At 37.0% G+C, this 21,866-nt stretch overlaps 1 protein-coding gene across 1 annotated transcript in view; it reads right to left on the bottom strand.

Annotated features, from left to right (window-relative positions):
* Window positions 1-2,140: 2,140 nt before the first annotated feature.
* SLC7A11 (solute carrier family 7 member 11) overlaps window positions 2,141-21,866 on the bottom strand; it is a 79,968-nt gene continuing 60,242 nt past the window's right edge. The window contains exon 12 of the mRNA XM_004426495.3: window positions 2,141-9,084. Coding sequence (XP_004426552.1) covers window positions 9,017-9,084 — 68 coding nt within the window. The 3' untranslated portion in view covers window positions 2,141-9,016. The remainder of the gene's footprint in view (window positions 9,085-21,866) is intronic.

Below are 21,866 nucleotides of genomic sequence, written 5' to 3'. Positions count from 1 at the left end.
AGATTGCTTAAATTCAGAGGTGATAAAAAACTGCTTGTAAGAAAAGCTTTCATGAAACCTAATGAATAAAAGTCACTTTTTCATTCATTCATTTATTGAATTTACGAATTTAATAAACATTAACTGAGTACCTACTATGCTTTAGTGAAAGACAAAAAAAACAAATGCGCAAATCCAGGCAGAGAAAGGAGTCAAGTAAATCAATTACAATGGTGTACAATGAATCCTACAAAAGAGGTGCATCCAAGATGATGAAGGTGGGAGTCAGTCCTGAACCAGCTTGGGAAGGGCTTCTGGAAGAGGTGACTTTTGAACTCAGCCTTGAATGTTGGGTAGAAGTTAGCTACGTGGGGAATAGGAGATAGGAATGAGGGAGGAAAATATAATTCCTGTAAGAATCTGGAGTGTGTCAAATGAAACACTGGCATCTTTTCTTTGTTAAACTACTGTAAAGACATTTAACATGGCTGCGGAGAATGGGAAGTGGTCATTTGTAGCTGGAGGAAGAAAGGTAGCAGATTATGGAAAGCCCTGTATGTTATATAGAGAAGTTTGGATTTTATCCATCCAGAAAAAAAAAAGGTGAAACCATTGAAGATTTTTACTGTATTTGTGTTTCAGAAAGAACGTTCTGGAGAAACATGTGAAGGCTTAATTAGAGATAGAAAAGAAATGAGATTTTTGTTGAGGCAAGAAATAAGAAAACAACTAGGACAGGTGAAAACAAGAGAAGTGGCTAGATGTTTCGAACCAGAGAACAGATGGAAATAGGTCATGAGGAAGAGGAGTGTCTACAGTGTTTTCTGAATCTGCGACCACTCTGAGTTTTTAGTACAGGAAATTGAAATTCCATTTAGGATACTCCAACAAATTCACAGAATCGGTGACAGATAAGTCCAATCATTAAAACCAAATCCTTCAATTAAAAAAAAAGCAAAACATGACTTTGATTATGTAAACTATCAAATGTTTATTTAATTTCCATTTAAAATATTTTCAAGTAAAAATATGTACAAAAATTTATATACAAAGGTTGAAGCAACTAGAAGCATGACAGGTACACATATATATAAATAAAATTGAAATTAAATTCAATGCAAAGTTGAGTGACATCATATTGCACCAAAATTTATTCCATACAAAAACACTTGCATCAATAGTTTCCATCAGATGAAAGCACACTTATTTCATAGTGTCTTACCACTTACACAAATAACCCATAAACACCATCTGGCAGTGTGATTGCTTCACCGGAACTTTCCCCAGAGAGAAATCATTCAGCTGTAGAAAAAACCATTTTATTTCACATATCACATGCTGGTTTAGGCATCAGTGCCAGAGAACCCTAAGAAACACAACACAATCCACAAATGAAAGTCCCTTTTCACCATTTATGTTTTCATAGTTAAATATCTTGTTGTTACATGCCATCAAGTCAGCTTGTCATCATAGTACTCCTGATACGGTGGGAATGTAGATGCAGAAAAGGAATTTTGCTCTTTAATAATTTGTTAATATAAGACATGACATAAAATTTGTAAAAAATATGCACAATCCCCTTTACCAAGTTTCATTATCACAAGGCCAGACTGAAGAAACTCCACCATAGATGAGGACCAGTTAGGATACTGAGGCTCACTCTTCCTTAGCTGGATTTCTCGGTTCTTATATTTTAGATCACCAGGCCAAACTCCCCATTCCCCCCACCCGCCAGTTAGGGGAATGGCACAAGGTCTTGACAAATGCATTCCAGACCCAAGGTAAGGGATATAGGTGGCCTATAAAGTACAATTTAAGCACAAGTCAAAGAGATGGCTGCCAGCACAACCCTCCAGAGTAATCTGACTACCACTTTCCCACTGGGCTAAACTGATTCCATTGGGTGCAAATTATTGATGCTTGCCATAGAATATAAAAGGCATTTAAATACATTCATATTCATATATAGTACCTAATAATATGTTAATATGAACATACCAACACACATATGGATTTTTCTACCCCTTGATAATTGAAAAAGAAGTTACTGTTACTAGGTCAAATTTTAACACAAAGCTCACTAAACCCATTTTCATAAAGTAAATACAGATATAGATACAAGAAAAAGACATGATAGAGTCATCATGAGATGAATTCTGAGTCAATAACTAAAAACAACTCTACCAGCGCATCACTACCATCTAACGAACTATATGAAAAGTAAAAACCAAGCTCTATGAAAGCTAGAGACAAACCTGTGTCAGAGGAGTAGGACAAATTAAGTTCGCCAAGCATTCAGTACAAGAGGCCATTTGTCTTAATTTTTCTGACTTGTGCTTATTATAAAACCACAGATAGCCAACATTTAGCATTAGTAAAACACAACTACATGTTTGTTCATCGGTTTGGCATAGAGAGAAGACACTGTATTTCATGGTACTAAGCGATGCGCTCAACACATCTGATGCTATGTTCGCAAAGTTCTCAAAATGTTGAGAGGTACCACCGAAAATTCTTTACTATTGTGCTGCAATTTATCTATAACGAGATAAACATTTGGGGCCAAGGCCAATGGTTATTTTGAACACAGGCATTGGCCCCAAATATCCTAAAAGAGTAAAGTGATATGCCACTCTCTGAACATGGATAATGTCAAAAGAAGAACCCAGTTTTCAAAGTGTAAGTATCACTCGTTTAATTCCAGATTTATAGCAGTAGTAATAACATTCCCGAGGGAAAACTATTAGGTAATAAATTTCTTCAAGGATAGGATCAAAATAATCCCAGACTACTTAATACTTTTGGAGGATTCTTGTGGTTTGTGGGATAACCGTAGCTATATAAGTTGGTTTTTGCCTTCAGAGCAATTAAAAAGTACTATGTGGTCGTGTGAAATCATTAATACAGTAGTGCCCCCTTATCCGAGGTTTCCCTTTCTGCGGTTTCAGTTACCCGCAGTCAACTGCCCTCCAAAAATATTAAATGGAAAATTCCAGAGATAAACAATAAGTTTTAACTTGAGTGACATTCTGAGGAGCGTGATGAAACCCCAAGCAGTCCTGCTTCATCCCGCCCGGGACACAAATCATCCCTTTGTCTAGCAGATCAACCCTATACACACTACCCACCCGTCAGTCACTTAGTAGGCCTCTCAGTCATCAGACTGACCGTCATGGTATCGCAGTGCTTGTGTTCAAGTAACCCTTATTTTACTTAATAATGGCCTGAAGGCACAAGAGTATTGATGCTGGCAATTCGAACATGCCAAAGAGAAGCCATACCGTGCTTGCTTTAAGTGAAAAGGTGGTAGTTCTTGATTTAATGAGGAAAGAAAAACAATCGTATGCTGAGGTTGCTAAGATCTACGGTAAATGTTATTACAGTATATTGTTATAATTGTTCTTTTTATTATTAGTTACTGTTGTTAATCTCTTACTGTGCCTAATTTATAAATTAACTTGATCATAGGTATGTATGTATAGGAAAATACATAGTTTATATAGGGTTTGATACTATCCTCAGTTTCAGGCACCCACTGGGAGTCATGGAACATATCCCCCCTGGATAAGAGGGGACAGCTGTATACACAGTAGTTTAACATAGATCATTTCTATTCTACACATACATTCATTTGAAACAATCTGTGTTTTATTTCTCCAAAGTATTTTTCTACTTAAATATAATATTCTTTATATTACATTAGTCAGTAAATGGAAATTTAGAATGAAGGAGAAATGCCAGGGAAAAAATAATTCAGAAATCCTTTGAAACAAGACAGTTTAAACCTAGAATCAGGGAATCACATTGCATTGCCTCCCAGTGTGATACGAACGTGCTTTGGAGCATGCGCTGAAGAATGTTAATTAGTAGGAAAAAGTGAGGTCTAACTTCACAACCCTCATTTAAGTCAGGCCACTCACAATCCAACCAATTATACAGCTGTAACATCCAAAGGACTAATATGTTTCCCACAAGAAGCCGTGCAAAATACCCTGTTGCACAAGGTGCTCAAAATGCAGACACTGCTGCAAAAGACATAACTGTGCATTAGTCTTTTTTTTTTCTTCTCTAGATGTCAGCACGGCCGTTAGAGGCTTCAACAAGAGGTAATAAGGACTCTGCAAGCAAGTCTTCTAACCAATAAATTAATTCACTTGAAAGTCATACTTTGTAAAAAAAAAAAAAAATCAGTAGTGTATATGTTGAGGGAAAAAAGTATGCTCACTTTCAAACCAGTGCATCCACCTGTACAGCTCTCAGATGCCTAATGCTCCAGTTTCTTGAGAGAATTGTTATCTATAAAACTGTTAAGGCAGTTATTGATACTATAAATGTACCCTTGATCCAAGTAGCTGAAATACACACATGTAACAGATAACTATCTGGAGACTGTAACCACCCTCCAGCGATATTTTAAAGCCAATGGTAACAAAGAAAAGCAGGGCAGGGACTCCCAAGGAAGTAAACCTAAGTGGTAGTTGCGCACTGAGAATACACTAGTAATCGTATAAATTCAAATTAAGACTCGCTCTTATCTTGAGGAGTGTCAAAAAATAAAAAAATAAAACAAAGGGAATCATTGATTCCTTCAAAGAAAACAGAGAAACGGTTCAAAAAGATCAAATCAATATCCTTATTAGAAGGACAATATCTCACAACATATGGAAAACTGGTGAACTTTCCGTGAGACCATGATTTACACCTTTGTGAATTTGTATCAGATCTAAAAATAGACCAAGCATTTAATTTTAGACACCAACTAATTTGAAAATGCAACAAAAAGAAAAAAAGATTATCTCCAAAAATTGGCTGTTAAAATATCTTTTGAAGTACAGTACTAATACTACCTAGAGGTTACGTTTTTAAGTAATATATATATTGAGATAGATTAAAAATATTGTTTATGGGCAAATTAACCTAAAACACATTTATAGGTAATAATTCTTTTACCCATATATAAATAATGTAAACAGAAGCTGTCAAGATGACTCACTATCTACTCTAATTTATATCCTCCACGAGCTTCTTGCCAGTTATACAATGCAACGCTTTAATTCCTGACTTTGAATGGTTAGGAAGGTAATATGTAACTCTGTAAACATTATCAGCACCAACATATAGTGTATCATGTAGGATAAAATGAAGCAAGATTATATTTAAATAAAATCAAATTTCTTGACTCATCTGCATTCAAATCCCAAATCTTTCTTTTTCTTTCCAAACTAAGAAAAAGAGCTACAATTAAAATCCCATTCATTGTTTTTCTATCATTCAGAACTGACACAAAAAATATATCAAAGGTGAAATTTTCTCCTTATATATCACATAATGTTTATGAGAAAGCCACTTATAGTTATATATAGATATTTCAATTACCTCACAATTTTATTACTTAAAAATATATCCTACAAATACCCCATGCTTATTTCTAACAGAAAAAGTAATGGAAGTTATTTTACCTTACTAAACACAGGGACAGATGCATATTTTTTAGGACCAGAACTATATACAATTTTGCTGATCTTCTTCAAGAAAATTGTTACAAAATACCTAATGCAAAATTAGGTACAGGACTTTGAAAGGGCCACGTCTAAGCGAGGGGCACTGATGCTTACATTTCATTAGCTTCTCCAGATATCCACCTATGCACAGCAGACAATGAATTTTTAATATTTCTCTGACTATACTGCATAATAAATTACACCAAAATATTATTACCTCCAATCACATACTACCTTTCATTTCTTGCTACCCTGACCTTCAGTTTTCTATCTTTTCATAATCTATACTTCAATTATAAGAAATCAACTACAGGTCAAAGATGCTCCCTTTCTTAGTTAGCATTACATTCATCTGCAAATAGAGATAAAATAATGAGTTTCCTGAAGACTGATTACATTTCATGAAGAATTCTGTTGAGTTATGTAATTATACTCATGTTAACCATCTGTTGATATATCAAACAGCAATTGGGGAAACTTTTACCAGACACATAAGACAATCTGGAAATTTGTTTCAACGTACATATTTTAGCATTAGAGAATCTGCCATGCATTGCTAATGTAACCTAATAATCTGTACTAATTTTGTGCCAGTGGGAGTGAGGGAGATACAGTACAAGCACATATGCATATCTGTGAGTGCATACACCCAAACTTTACGTGTGGTACTCGGGTCAGCCATCTTTTCTAGGACAAATCTTTAATCTCCCAAAGAAAGACAAGAACAGGGTCTACTTGCAGCTGACCAAATCACTATTTATAATAGTCCAGTTTTCTTCATTTGATCAAAGAAAAATCTCAGGGAGATAATCTAATATTTTAAAAAATGGATCAAAAACATTTACTAAAACATTCATAATTGTGTAAGGAGAATCATTCCATTTTTTAAATCAAATTGTTTTAGCTTTGGAAGTTTTAACTAGAACTGTTTAATTCATAATTAAATACTTGAGACTCTATGTACCCAAAAAGCAGAACATTTGAAAATAGTATGCTAGCTGTCTTACACTGCTTTGGCCATTTTTACTTTTTGTGTTATAATAAACTCTTAATATGTATATAAACATTTGAATATGCACACTATTACATGTATATCACATGTAATAGTTTGTACATATATATAAAATTCTAAATATATAAGAAAAAGTTTTACTTAGTATAAAATATACATATATATAAAACTGTGCGGGAGAGTTTTCGAACTAGAATCTGCTTGACATGATACCATTCTGAATAAAATTTATAAATGTTGATTCCCTGATTACAGAGACCCTGTGTCTTGTCATGATGTACCCTAAAAATAAGTTGAAATACAACTTAATCTTCATCACTTTTTTAAAAATTACCGACTGACTTTCTCTCTGGTTAAAAGGGTATTACAATGGCATTAGAAATTTAACAATGCAAAAATCATTTTTGAAAATTATAGAAAGAATAATGAATACGTATTCTAGTTATCTTGCACAATAATATATTTAAAGAGAAATTAGAACCAAAATAAACAAACACAATGAAGAAACCTACCTGCCACTGTTGATATGAGCACATTAACCTCAGGAATAATCAAGAACTACACCAACCTCTCTATGAGACTTCGCCTTTTTTTTTCATTAGACAAGAAAAAACTCAAGAAGAGTTTGTTGGTTTAGATTATGTGGGCCTAGATTGTAAAAAATAGGAAAATAAAGGAAATCAATTTTTACCTCTAGTAACAATATAGTAAGGAAAGACGTAGACAAATGGATATAGGCAGTAGAGACTACAGACCAAATCTGAAAACTCTATGGTAAGACAAAAAGGAAGGAATTTTTATGAAATCACTTAGAGACCCAAACACTAGGTTTGGCTGAAAAAATGTCAATCTTGGATATATATTAAATGTTACCGAAAGCAAAAATTGAAATGACTGAATTGGAGTTGCCTCAAATTATAAATCATCATTTATACTTTTGTCAATTATCCATGAACTTTACATCTGCTCTTAATGATTTTAATCAGTGTAATTCTTTCAAAAAATCTTATTTTCAAATGGACAAAAATTAAAGGATGAAACATACTCTGGCCATGACTAACTATTTAATCTTAGATGTATGTAAATAATAGTTAACAAATTTCGTCACTATGTTATTCTCATTTGAAAATTTCACAATGTTTTCTAAACCTAGCATAACACCTGTCTGAGTACACACACTAATGCACAGTTTCTCCTCCTTTCAGTGAATTTGTTATCAGTTAGCTCTTTTGCAAGTTGAATGATAACTAAGGTGAAAAAATTACCGATAAAGCCTAGATATAGAAGTGAAAAATTTTTAGAAACATCAGCTGTAAATCTTATTTAGCAGTGACATTTCTTCCTCAATTTTTATGTAAATAGATGCCTTTTCCTAATTGATCTGGACAGTTTTATCTGAAGAGATATTTTAACAGAATATAAAATGTATAAAGAAAATGTACAAACTGTCAAAATTCATCACCATGTAAAAACAGCTATGAAATAAAAAAAATTGTTCAGAATTACTAACATTGCATACAGTTACGCTTATAGGGTTGGGCATAATATTTTGGGCATTTTTTTCTTGGTGATTTCTGCCTTATGTTGACACTGTAATTTGAAGATTTAAAAATGCACATATTTAGATACATTTTTCAAGGGTTAAACTATTAGTGAAACAAGTGATTGTGCTTAAGAGGATTTAATACCAAACTGACTATCGCTTTGCTCTAAGAAAAGGTGTTATACCCTTTCCTGATCAAATGGGCTGCCATGAAAGCAAAATGGCACATAGCCATGGAGCTTCCTAATAGTGAGTAAAAAAATCCTAACATAATAAATTCTCAAGGACTTTTACTTAAACATAATTCCTGGATTTGTCTCATAAACAATAGCCCCTAGAATCTCTGTTTTAATATATCCATTAAAATTAGGCATAGCCCCTCTGTCCTTTGTTCAAAATGCTCTGGGTATAAAAAGATGAGTGATATTTAAGTTGGTATCTAAAGGGAAGCAATGCAATGTCAATGTAAAATAAATTTCTTTCCTCTGTCCATAACGATGACCTATGATTTTTTTTTTTTTTTTCCAGAAGAGTAGAAAACACTTTTCACAGTATGGTCATCTACAGTATGTAAAAATTGTTTTTATAAAACCCATATATACAGAAAACATCTCAGTCATCAATTTGAAGGTTCTTAGTCATTATAAGATAGGTTATAAAAAAAGACCACTAAAGTAATTGTTCATTCCGTAGCCTTTTTCCCCAACCTCAACAGGTAGGTATCAAGGACTAAAGAATCACGTGAACTCATGTATAACTGCATATCAGCCTTCTATATCTACACGGAGTTACAACTAAAGTTCTCAGAAACAGTTTGAATACATGAAAAGATATGAATAGAAATAACTGACTCCTTTAGTCCATCACCAAAGTTGCAATCCTCTGGATTTTCATAAAATGAAGTGAAGATCCATATTTTGTTTCAGCCCTTTGAGCAGAAACAAGACCAGGGACAGATCACCAAGATTTCAAAGCATTAGTTCATAATTCATGACAATCTTCTTCTGGTACAACTTCCAGTATTATTTGTAACGTTCTGGTTATTCTGTCTACAACGAAATAAAGAAGAGAAATTAAAAATGTGCAGAAATCAGGGATGCATAAAAACAGCAAAATGTGAATTATTTTGAGTTGAATACTGAAAACACACAACTGCCTATTTCATAGAGCACTTTCAAGAATTATTTACTTCATTAGAATCCTATCATGCTCAATTAATTTATTTGTCACTTCTGTAACTTCCCATGATGGCTTCTCAGCAAGAATACATTAATATTTTGTATTCAGAAAAAGACTCATTCATGAACCAGGAGGCTGAAAATATTCTGAGGCAATAGGTCCAAGATTATAAATAAATGTTTAAAAATACATTTCATATTCAGTTTTAAAACTGGTTTGTTGCTTTTTTTGCACTTAGGAGATTACAACCAATTCCTTAGCAAAATCAGGAAAAGAATCAGAATATAATTTCCAGTCTCAAACTTGTAGAGTTTTATTGAGCAAAACATCTTATCTCTCAGGCCTCATTTGCCTCCTCTGTGGAATGAGGGACTTGGGAGTGACAACAGCAAGATGGAGGGCTAGGAGGTCCCAACGCTTATTTTCCCCACAAGAAAACAACAAGAACAATAAACAGCTACAAACTGAAAAATACAGCTCATGGAAAGCTCTAGACGACAAAGAAGCAGCAGCAAAAGCCCGGTGGAGCTTAAAAATCAAGGTTGGCTGCATAGAAAACTAAAGGAAGCATTTGACCAGCATCACCCCATCCTCCAGCCAGGAGCTGCTGGGCTTTGGGAGGAATCCCCTTGGCGGAAGGTCACCACATGGGGAGGAGGAGAGCAGGAGCACCCCAGCAAGCCTCACCCTTGTGGCCCATTGCAGCTTTTGCTACAGAGGTCTCCCACAGTCATCAATGATGCTGGTCCCAGCTGATGGAGCAGCCTAGAGTGACCCCACTCTGCATCTACTCCCAGAGGCTGAAGCTGTTGCTGAAGTGAGACTTGTCCTCAGGGGCCCTGGTTCTTGCTGTGTCCCCCTCCCCCCACTCTCAAGGATTGGGTGCCGCAGCACCTCATATAGGAGACCAGAGCTACCACTGCTCTTTGCCCAACTGGCCCCAGGTCTAGGCTTTGTCCCACCATGATCAAGGCAGCTTCTCCTACCCTGAGCCCTGCCCTCAGGGTCCCAAGCCACACTTTGGCTGCCAGTATTGGGGTTGTGCTGCTGCTGCCCTGAGCCATACCCTCCATACCAGGTCAAGAGTGAACTGTCATTGCTGAGATAGGCTCTTACTGCCCTGAGCCCCACCCACTGGGTTCTGGGTCACAGCTCTGATCCATCTTTGCCCAGGGGGCTGCCACTACCCTGAGTCCCACCCCTGTGGCAGGTCAAGGCTCAGATCTGTCATTGCTAGGATGAAGCTACCACTGCTCTGAACCTCCCCACCCCCTGGCTCCTGGGTTGCAGCTCTGAACTGTCATTGCCAGGGTCATGCTGCCACAGCTCTGTGCCCACCTCCCTGGGCCCCAGCACGTGGCTTTAACAGACTACCACCAGAATTGTGCTATTGCTATCCTGTGAGTGCCTCCTGGGGCCAGAGCTGAGACTTTGACCCACCATCCCGAGGCTGTGCTGCTACTGCACTCCACCTCCTGGGCCCAAGCCATCACTGCAGCTTGTCATCCCAGTGCCCTTGCCGCTGGTGCATTCCCTCCCACCAGCAGGAATCACACTGGTGAGCCCTTGAGATGCAGGTACCCATTCCATGGGATATCTTCACATGCCCATACACTAGACACCAGTGCTATAGATACAGCAAGCTCACCTGTACCCAAGACCCAGGCACTGTGGTTGTTCCATGTGCACCTGATCTAGGACCCTGGCTCCCATGCTACTCTGAGGGCTCTGAGGGTCAGCATGCTAGACCAAGTACCAAGAAAGTCTCCTTAGCTAGAACTTCCTCCCGTGGGCAAAAAACAAACAAGGTAGGGGGAGAACAGAGAACAGAAAGACCTCAGCGTCATTAGCCTCCAAAGATCCCAATAGCCCTACCTATCACTGCCACCTGCAGGTCTTCTGTAGCCTTAGCCATAGAAGACCCCCACAGTCTGGCCAATACCAACCTCAGCCAACAAAGAGGCACAGAGACTACACCACCATGCCTTCACAGGAACCAAAGACACTGCATACTACCCAGTTGGTGCTCTTACAGCCACCTCCAGGTGAAAGTCTTTCCCTACTGCAGCCAGTCCAAAAAGACTGGAAGAGGTGACTGCACCCTCAAATGCACAGACATCAACACAAACCCATGAGAAACACTAAAAAGCAAGGAAACATGACACCATGAAAGGAACACAATAATGCTCTAGTAAATGACCCCAAAGAAATGGAGATCTGTGAGTTATCTAAAAAAAAATTCAAAACAATGATTTTAAGGAAGCTCAGCAAGATTTAAGAGAACACAGATAGACAAATCAATAAACTCAAGAAACAATACATGAAAAAAATGGGAAATTCAACAAAGAAATAGAAATCATAAAAAAGAACTAAACAGAAATTCTGGAGATGAAAAATACAATGAATGAAATGAAAAATGCAATAGGCTCAATCAGGCAGAAGAAAAAATTGGTGAGCTTGAAGATAGATCTCTAGATATTATCCAGTCAGAGGAGAATAAAGAAATTAGAATAAAAAAGTGAAGAAAGCCTTCATGAATTGTGGGACACAATCAAAAGAAACAATTTCCACATTATGGGAGTCCCAGAAGTAGAAGAGAGAGAGAAAGAGACAGAAAACTTATTTTAAAAAATAATGGCTGAAAACATCTCAAAACTGGAGAGAAATATGGCCATGTAGGTACAAGAAGCTCAAAGATCCTCAAACAGATACAACCTAAAGAGAACTTCACTGAGACACATTATAATCAAGCTCTCAAAAATCAAAGACAAAGAGAAAATGTTGAAAGCAGCAAGAGAAAAAAGAATTATCACATACAAAGGAATCCTGATAAGGCTATCAGCAGATTTATACCTGGCAGGCCAGGAGAGAATGGGATGATAGTGCTCAAAGAAAAAAAACTGCCATCAGCCAATAATACTTTACCCAGAAACATTGTCATTCAGAAATGAAGGAGAGATAAAGACTTTCTCTGACAAACAAAAGCTGAGGGAATTTATAACAAAAAGACCTGCTGTACAAGAAATGCTAAAGTCAGTTCTTCAAGCTGAAACAAAAAGATGCTAATTAGCAACATGAAAACATATGAAACTATAAAATTCACTGGTAAAGGTGAATATATAGTCAAATTCAAAATGCTCTCATATTGCAATGTGGTTTGTAAATCACTTTAAAATCTACCATATAGGTAAAGAGACAAAACTGCAAAAATAGCTATAGCTACAATGGACACACAATATAAAAAGAGGAAAATTGGGACATCAATATAAATTGCAGGAGGGGGCAAGTAAATGGGTAAAACTTCATTGTGCAACTGAAGTTAAGTTGTTATCAGCTTAAAATAGGTGGTTATAACTATAAGACGCATTATGAAAGCCTCACAGTAACTACAGAACAAAAACTTATAATAGACACACAAATGTAAAGAGAAAAGAATCAAAGGAAACCACTACAAAAAAAATCAACTCACAAAGAAAGACAGCAAGAGAGGAAGAAAGAAACTAAGAAACTACAAAACAATCAGAAAGCAATTAACAAAATGGCAATAGTAAGTCTTAATCAATAATTACTTTAAATGTACAGTCATGCATTGCTTAATGACAGGGATACATTCTGAGAAATGTGTCGTTAAAGGATTTTGTCATTGTACAAACATCATAGAGTGTACTTACACAAACCTAGATCATGTAGCCTACTATACACCTAGGCTATATGGTACTAATCTTTTGGGACCACTGTCATATATGCAGTCCATTGCTGACAGAAACGTCATTATGCGGCGCATGACTGTAAATGGCTTAAATTCTCCAATTAAAAGACACAGAGTGGCTAAGTGGATTAAAAAAAAAAGACTCATCTGTACACCGCCTAAAAGAAAATAATCTCATTTACAACAGCATTGAAAACAATAAAATATTTATGAATAAATCAACCAAAGAGGTGAAAGACCTGTACAGTGAAAACTGAGACATTAATGAAAGAGATTGAAGATGACACAAAGAAACGGAAAGATATCCCATGTTCCTAGAGTAGAAGAATTAATATTGTGAAAATGTTCATACTACGCAAAGCCATCTACAGATTCAATGCAATACCTATCAAAATTCCAATGGCATTTTTTTTTTTTTTTTTTTTTTTTTTGTGTTTTATTTTTTGTTTATTGCAGTAACATTGGTTTATAACATTGTAAAAATTTCAGGTGTACATCATTGTACTTCTATTTCTGCATGGACTACATCATGTTCACCACCAAAATACTAATTACAACCCATCACCACACACATGTACCGAATTATCCCTTTCACCCTCCTCCCCCCCCCCCTCCCCTCTCTGAACCACCACTCCAATCTCTGTCCCTATGTGTTTGTTTATTGTTGTTATTATCTACTACTTAATGAAGGAAATCATACGGTATTTGACCTTCTCCCTCTGACTTATTTCACTTTGCATTATACCCTCAATGTCCATCCATGTTGTCACAAATGGCTGGATTTAAATGCGTTTCTTATGGCTGAGTAGTATTCCATTGTGTATATATACCACAGCTTCTTTATCCATTCGTCCCTTGATGGGCACTTAGGTTGCTTCAAGTCTTGGCTATCGTGAATAAGGCTGCAATGAACACAGGGGTGCATGTACCTTTGCAAATTGGTGTTTTCAAGTTCTTTGGATAAATACCCAACAGTGGAATAGCTGGATCATATGGTAGTTCTATCGTTGATTTTTGAGGAATCTCCATACTGTTTTCCATAGTGGCTGCACCAGTTTGCACTCCCACCAGCAGTGTATGAGAGTTCCCTTCTCTCCACAACCTCTCCAACACATGTTGTTTCCTGTCTTGTTAATTATAGCCATTCTGACAGGCGTGAGGTGATATCTCATTGTAGTTTTGATTTGCATTTCCCTGATAGTTAGTGATTTTGAACATCTTTTCATGTGTCTGTTGGCCATCTGTATATCTTCTTTGGAGAAATGTCTGTTCAGGTCTTTTGCCCATTTTTTAATTGGGTTGGTAGTTTTTGTTGTTGAGATGCATGAGTTCTTTATATATTTTGGAGATTAAGCCCTTATCAGATGTATGGTTTGCAAATATCTTCTCCCAATTGTTAGGTTGTCTTTTCGTTTTGTTGATGGTTTCCTTTGCTGTGCAGAAGCTTTTTAGTTTGATGTAGTCCCATTTGTTTATTTTTTCTATTGTTTCTCTTGCCTGGTCAGATGTGGTGTTTGAAAAGATGTTGCTAAGACTGATGTGGAAGAGCGTACTGCCTATGTTTTCTTCTAGAAGTTTCACAGTTTCAGGTCTTACATTCAAGTCTTTAATCCATTTGGAGTTAATTTTTGTGTATGGTGTAAGGTAAGGGTCTACTTTCATTTTTTTGCATGTGGCTATCCAGTTTTCCCAACCCCATTTGTTGAAGAGACTTTCTTTTCCCCATTGTATGTTCTTGGCTCCTTTGTCGAAGATTAGCTGTCCATAGATGTGTGGGTTTATTTCTGGGCTTTCGATTCTATTCCATTGATCTGTGTGTCTGTTTTTGTGCCAGTACCATGCTGTTTTGGTTACTATAGCTTTGTAGTATATTTTGAAATCAGGGAGTGTGATACCTCCAGCTTTGTTCTTTTTCTCAGGATTCCTTTAGCTATTCGGGTCTTTTGTTGTTCCATATAAATTTGAGGATTCTTTGTTCTATTTCTGTGAAAAATGTTGTTGGAACTTTGATAGGGATTGCATTGAATCTATAGATGGCTTTAGGAAGTATGGACATCTTAACTATGTTAATTCTTCCAATCCAAGAGCACGGAATATCTTTCCATTTCTTTGTGTCCTCTTCAATTTCTTTCAGCAATGTTTTATAGTTTTCGATTGTACAGATCTTTCACCTCTTTGGTTAAGTTTATTCCTAGGTATTTTATTCTTTTTGTTGCAATTGTAAATGGGATGGTATTCTTAATTTCTCTTTCTGCTACTTCGTTGTTAGTGTACAGAAATGCAACTGATTTTTGTATGTTGATTTTGTATCCTGCAACTTTACCATAGTCGTTTATTACTTCTAAAAGTTTTCTGGTGGATTCTTTAGGGTTTTCTATATATAAAATCATGTCATCTGCAAATAGTGACAGTTTCACTTCTTCCTTTCCAATTTGGATCCCTTTTATTTCTTTCTCTTGCCTGATTGCTCTGGCTAGGACTTCCAATACTATGTTAAATAGGAGTGGTGACAGTGGGCATCCTTGTCTGGTTCCTGTTCTTAGAGGGATAGCTTTCAGTTTTTCACCCCAATGGCATTTTTTACAGAACTAGAACAAACAATCCTAAAATTTGTATGGAATCACAAAAGAACCTGAATAGCCAAAGCAATCTTGAGAAAGAAGAACAAAGCTGGAGGCATCATGCTCACTGATTTCAAACTATACTCATCAAAATAGTATGGTATTGGCGTAAAAACAGGTACACAGATCAGTGGAAATGAATAGAGAGCCCAGAAATGAATTAATTGACCACATATGTGTGGGTTTATAAGAAAGGAGCCAAGAATATACCATGGGAAAAGAATAATCTCTTCAAAAATGGTGTTGGAAAAACTGGACAGCCCCATGCAAAAGAATGAATCTGGATCACTGTCTTACACCGTACACAATAATTAACTCAAAATTAATTAAAGACTTGAATATAAGACCTGAAACCGTAAAACTCCTAAGAGAAAACATAGGCAATAAGCTCCTTGACATTGGTCTTGGCAATGATTTTTTGGATTTGACACCAAAAGCAAAGGGAAAAATAAACAAGTGGGACTACATCAAACTAAAAATCTTCTGCACAACAGAGGAAACCATCAACAAAATGAAAAAGCAACCTACTTAATAGGAGAAAATATCTGCAAATCATATATCTGATTAGGGGTTAATATCCAAAATGTATAAAGAACTCATACAACTCAGTAGAAAAAAATACAATCTGATTTAAAAATGGACAGAAGATCTGAATAGACATTTTTCCAAAGAAGACAAACAGACATGGCCAACATGTACATGAAAAGATGCTCAACATAACTAACACCAGGGAAATGCAAAGCAAAACTACAATGAAATATCACCTCATACCTGTTAGAATGGCTATTATAAAAAGACAAGAAATAACAAGTGTCGGCAAGGATGTGGAGAAAAGAGAAGTTTTTGGCACTGTTGGTGGGAATGTAAATTGGTGCAGTCACTATGGAAAATAGGATGGAGGTTCATCAAAAAATTAAAAATGGAACTACCACGTGATCCAGCAATCCTACTCCTGGGTATGTATCCGAAGGAACCGAAATCAGTATCTTGAAGGGATATCTGCATGCTCGTGTTAATTACAGCATTATTCACAATAGCCAAGATATGGAAACAACCTAAGTGTTCATCAACAGATGAATGGATAAAGAAGATGTAGTATATCTATACAATGGAATATTATTCAGCCATGAGAAAGAAACAAATTCTGCCATTTGCAACAACATGAGTGGATCTTGAAGACGTAATACTAAGTGAGATAAGTCAGACAGAGAAAGACAAACCCTGTGTGATATGTATATGTGGAATCTAAAAAACTGAACTTGTAAAAATAGAGAGGAGCACGGTGATTACCAAGGGCTGGAGGATGAGGAAATTTGGGAGATGTTGTTTAGGGGTACAAAATTACAACTAGTAAACAGAAAAGTTCTGGGGATCTAATGCACAACATAGTGATTGTAGTCAACAACGCTGTATTATAAAAGTTGTTAGGAGACTAAATCCTAACTGTTCTCAACACAAAGAAGAAACGATAAATATGTGACACGATAACCGTATTAGCTAATACTATTATAGTAATCATATTGCAAAATATAAATGTACCAAAACAATACATTGTACACCTTAAACTTAAGAAATGCTATACAGAAATTATATCTCAAAAAAACTTAGTTTAAAAAAAAGAAGAAGAATGAGGGATTACGAAGTGTAATCCTGGGACTGGCAACATCAGCATCACCTGAGATATTAGAAATGCATCTTTTCAAGCCCTATCCTAGGCCTACTAATCAGAAACTGAAGGCAGGGCCCAGAAATCTGTGATTCTGATAGACACTAAAATGTAGGAACCCCTGGGCTAGATAATTTCTAAGGTTGTTCTATCTCAGCAGTCCTGGAACTCGGTGACTCTGGTTTCCCGGAACACTAGTTCTTGTTCACCTCTTATCTTTGGAATCAGTCCCTACAGAACCTCCTCAAATTGCTACTGGTCCTGAAACCTCCAGAGCCTATCTTCTTGATAGTTTCAGGCCGAAATCCTCTCTCCTCCCGACATATAGTCTTTCTCCTCTTTTACGACTTGTCACCTGTAATAGTCCCTTCTGAACAATATTTAATGCCACTATAAAAGGTATATTTTTTCATCCTTTGCTTTACAACAATGTTCCCTAAAGTTGTTCTCCTCAGCACACTAATTTTTATGATATACGTTAATTATAAAAGGCGAGCACAGTTCTGGCAAATGTTAAACTCCACGTAAATGTTTCTTGAATAAAGGATACTTTGCCACAGGCTGCTGTTTACATTGAGACGTACGTGGAGCACAAGGGAGCACTTTGGAGCAATTAAAGCCCATGTTTACAGAAAACGAAAACGGTAAAATGAACCTAGAAAGACAGACTTGTGGAAAAGTAAATATCAATCACTAGTAAGGGAGATGGTTTTTGTAGGCAGAGAAGGAGCTAGGGCTATCTGACAGGAAGTTGAAACAGAAGGTCTTAGGCATCTGCAATAGTCAAATGCAAAGCAGTGGGGTTAAAGCTACATCCTCTGCAGCCCCTCCTCCCTGGAGAAGTCCTGCTGTAGCTAACAGAACTAATCTTCACGACTGCCTTTGGGGTGTGTGTGAGTGTGTGTACGTGCGAGTGTGTGTATGATATTCATGTATTTACCCACTGAGATTTTTCTTTTTTTTTAATGACTGTCTTTCTTATGCAGTGTCTGTTCCTCCATGCCCCCAAACAAAATCCTCCTCGAAAAGTGTGTTTCTGTATTCTGGGAACCCTCATTTTGCTTAGCCATGTTCACCAAGACAACAGGAGGCAACTTTGAGATCCTGCTGCTTTTCTAGTGTGACATTCTCCTTCCTGAAGTCTCAGTTTGGATCTTCTATTCAATAGCACGTATGCGGCCAAAAATCCTCTCTTCTGGTCCTGCACACCCAATCCTTTCTCTTCCTCCAGTTCAATCAGCCCTGTTGATAGTCTCTCCTGTGGGCTTTCTATGCTCTCTCTTGGGATCTCAAGATTTGAGTAATTTTCATCATAAAGTTTTGGCAGATTAACTGATTTGGGCTCTGAGCCACACCAACTTTTCCTTCTAGGTTATCTACAGCAGTGGGATCAGACAGATGTGCTCCACAGACCCAAGTAAAGCTTGGAAGCTTCCTGTGGGAGCTTCCTGCTTGCCCAGGAAAGTTGCAGAGCATGTGGCATTTAGCTACATCCACACTCATATAAGGCTTTTGGCTTTGGAGATAATCAACTCCTCGATACCATTTTGTTAAATAAAGTTGACTCAATGAGTCTGCATTTGGTGTTTTCAGTAACACAAGCTACAAGACCAAACAGCAATTGTAGTATTTTTAGCTTTACCTTTCATGTTCAGTAGCTGTTCTTGAAATCAGTTGAAACAACTGACCTTGCAAAATCTGATTTACCCAACCACACCCGGTACAAGCACAGGAACTACAGCCAAAACTGAATAAGACTGTGAAGTATTAGCACAAACCCACTCTTCCCCGGAAGTCATAATAAGAGAGTATGTATGCTTTTTTAAAAGGCTTCTAAAGCTTTTCACATGCATGATCTCATTTTATCCTTACCATGAAGATGGTCTGGGCCGCTAAGAATTGTAGGCAAGCTTAACTAATTTAAAATGTTGCACTGCAGTCTTGGTGAAGAGTCTGTCAAACTCATTAAGCAGGTTTCAGTGAGGTATCATAAATGAAGTTATCCTGACACATGGTAAGCAGCATATGCTTTTAGGACTCGGGAATTGCAAAGTCACTATCCACAAAGATGGGCTATAATCATTCTGCTGGTGTTGCCCAGTGTGATGGTTTATAATCAAAGATTTTGTTTAAATACAGCTCTCCTCCATATCTCACCCTGAGCAAGAGGAACCAACTTCCAGTCACCCCACTCACTCTCAGCTGTGATGGGTTTGGCTGATAAATAGAGGCAGCCAAGTGAAACTGCTCCTGCAAGCCCTGGCCGGGTCTAGCTATCTCCATGTACGTCAGTGGGGTATCTGCCCCATTTTCCTCCGGTGAGAAGCTCATATTTGTATAAGAGAATAAATAAATAAACAAATAAATAACCAGAAGAATTAACCAGTCTGTCACAGATGGCAGAAAAAAGCTTTCTGCGTATCTGACGATTCCCTTGAGAGCACATTTTCTTTCCATCCTAGAAATGCTATCAGACAAAACGTGGTTCAATACTGGCATCCTGTGGCCGGAGAAATTCGTCAGATCTCTGAAAATCTCAGATCCTCAGGTTCTGAGCGTTCCCTGGCTATCTGTACTGAGCAGCTGTTCACCATTTTCTGCATGCTGTCTGGTTACCTCGCGTTTTTTATGGACACGCCCTAGGTAAGATGTATTTTGATAGACTATCTTTTCACAGGGCTAATCTGTTCACGTATATTAGGGTGAAAATAAATAATAATATAAAAGCTAAAGAATGTTACCCAACAAAAAAATTTGATGTTAAATCGCTGAACACACTGCTCCAAGCAGAGGCTCTCTGGCCTCCAAATTCACCCTGAGTCTCTCTCTAACAACAAGGAAGCAGTTGGGAGGAGAGGCGAGGTGGAGGATCAGGACTCTGTTGTTCTGTGTGTCTATGTGTGAGTGTTTTGTTTTGGCCAAAGGCTAGGAAAATACTTGCTATTGCAGCCATAAATAATATGAATTTTCTTTATTTTACTACAAGAAGCTGCCTAAGAGGAAAATCAAGCAAAATTACGGAGGATTGTTGCTTTTTGCTACTCCCTTTCAAGGCAGCTATAAAGATAAAGGGTTACAATGATCGCAGTTTAAAGGCAGAATTGCCATGTTCCCTGGTAAGATTTAAGGGCATTTTTGAGAACCAAATAACCATTATGGGACCACTGCATTGCTGCTACTTTCACAAACGGCTAACACTAAATGTGGAGTCCTTGGAGATGTGCAAAACATCATTAGAGACAGAAAAATAACAAAAAACTTCAAAATTACATGAGCATGGAAAAACATCGAAGAAGGATCAAGCATGTAGTTCATAGGCACTGACAAAGAAATGGTACAAAATCTGTACATGTTAGCAAAATGAAAGAATTTTTAGAGTTGGCTGACTACAAACAGAAGGAACAAAATGCCTACTAAGTAAGAGAGAATAAGGAATTTGCTCTTTTATCCTGATCCCTTCTCATTGTAGTCCAACTCTAGGGCTACCAATTCTTTCTTCCTAAATTCTCTTGGTTTTCCCTGGTGGTCAGGGGTTTTAACTGTCTCTAGCCAGGATCTGAGAGAGACACAGATCTCACAGTGATAAGCGCTAATCTGTCCTGAATGCTGATAATGAGGAAAGCAATCTTAATGGCAATATTGTTTAACAAGACTTTTCTTTTTCAGAAAAGGCTCTATTTATTGCCTACAACAGAGAAAACATAGCTAAAAATATTCTACGGAAAACTAGTGTGATCTCACAAGAAACAGAGATTAAATACACTGCTTGGCAATCAATGTGCCTATGTTAGCCTTAAAGAACCTAACTTTTAAAGTAACACTTGTTTGGGGAATAGTGTTGCCAGCTAGAAAACAAAACTCAGGTATAAATAGTAGTTTAAGGTCTAAAGATACCAAGTACCAATTACAAGCCAATAAATATTAGTAGTGAAACTATTTTGAATGAATGACTTCTAAATGAGTTTGTGTAGAGTACTAGAGATTCAATATGTACACCAATTTGTTTTGCTTTTTTTGTTTTTTATTTTTAGTGACACTGACATTACTTATTAACAATTTTAGCTGAAATTTCCCTGAACTTTTTACCAGGCTTTTAAAAATTAATTATGGTAAAGTAAGTAAATGAGAAGAACAAAGGTTGTTTTCTAAACTCCCAAACTCACCAGCAAGAACATATCTGCTCCTCTGGCTGTATTTTTTTATCTTTCTCTCTCTTCCACTAGACACCCAATCTAGAAATATCATAGACTTTGAGATCTAGTAGATATAGGTTCAAATCCTAGTTCAATGGTTTAAAATCTGCACACTCAAAAATAAATTCTTCATCTCCCTGAGTCCTGGTTTCCGCATCGGGCTAGAGGAATAATACCACCTCACACCTGGATCTTGTAGGGGACAGAACGAGATGATGCTAATGTAAGGGAAAGGGCTTGCTTGGCAGAGCACCTGATAGAGTGTTGAGCTTTCAACAGAGGCTGTTCCTAAGCACTCTTCCTCCCTACTGATCTAGTATGTTTCCTCCTCCCCCAACTTACCTGGTCACCAAGCGCTGTTGGTTTTTTTCTCTTTAATACCTTTCACTTTCTCTCGGACCTTGCTGACACTGCTTGTGTTCAGATCCTCCTCAATTCTCATCAGGATTACTGCAGTAATCCA

This window comes from Ceratotherium simum, chromosome 12, assembly GCF_057802395.1.
Source record: "Ceratotherium simum simum isolate JZ-2026a chromosome 12, ASM5780239v1, whole genome shotgun sequence".
NCBI lineage: Eukaryota > Metazoa > Chordata > Mammalia > Perissodactyla > Rhinocerotidae > Ceratotherium > Ceratotherium simum.
Note: the sequence above shows the minus strand (reverse complement) of the source record. Positions and strands in the feature narration are given on the sequence as shown.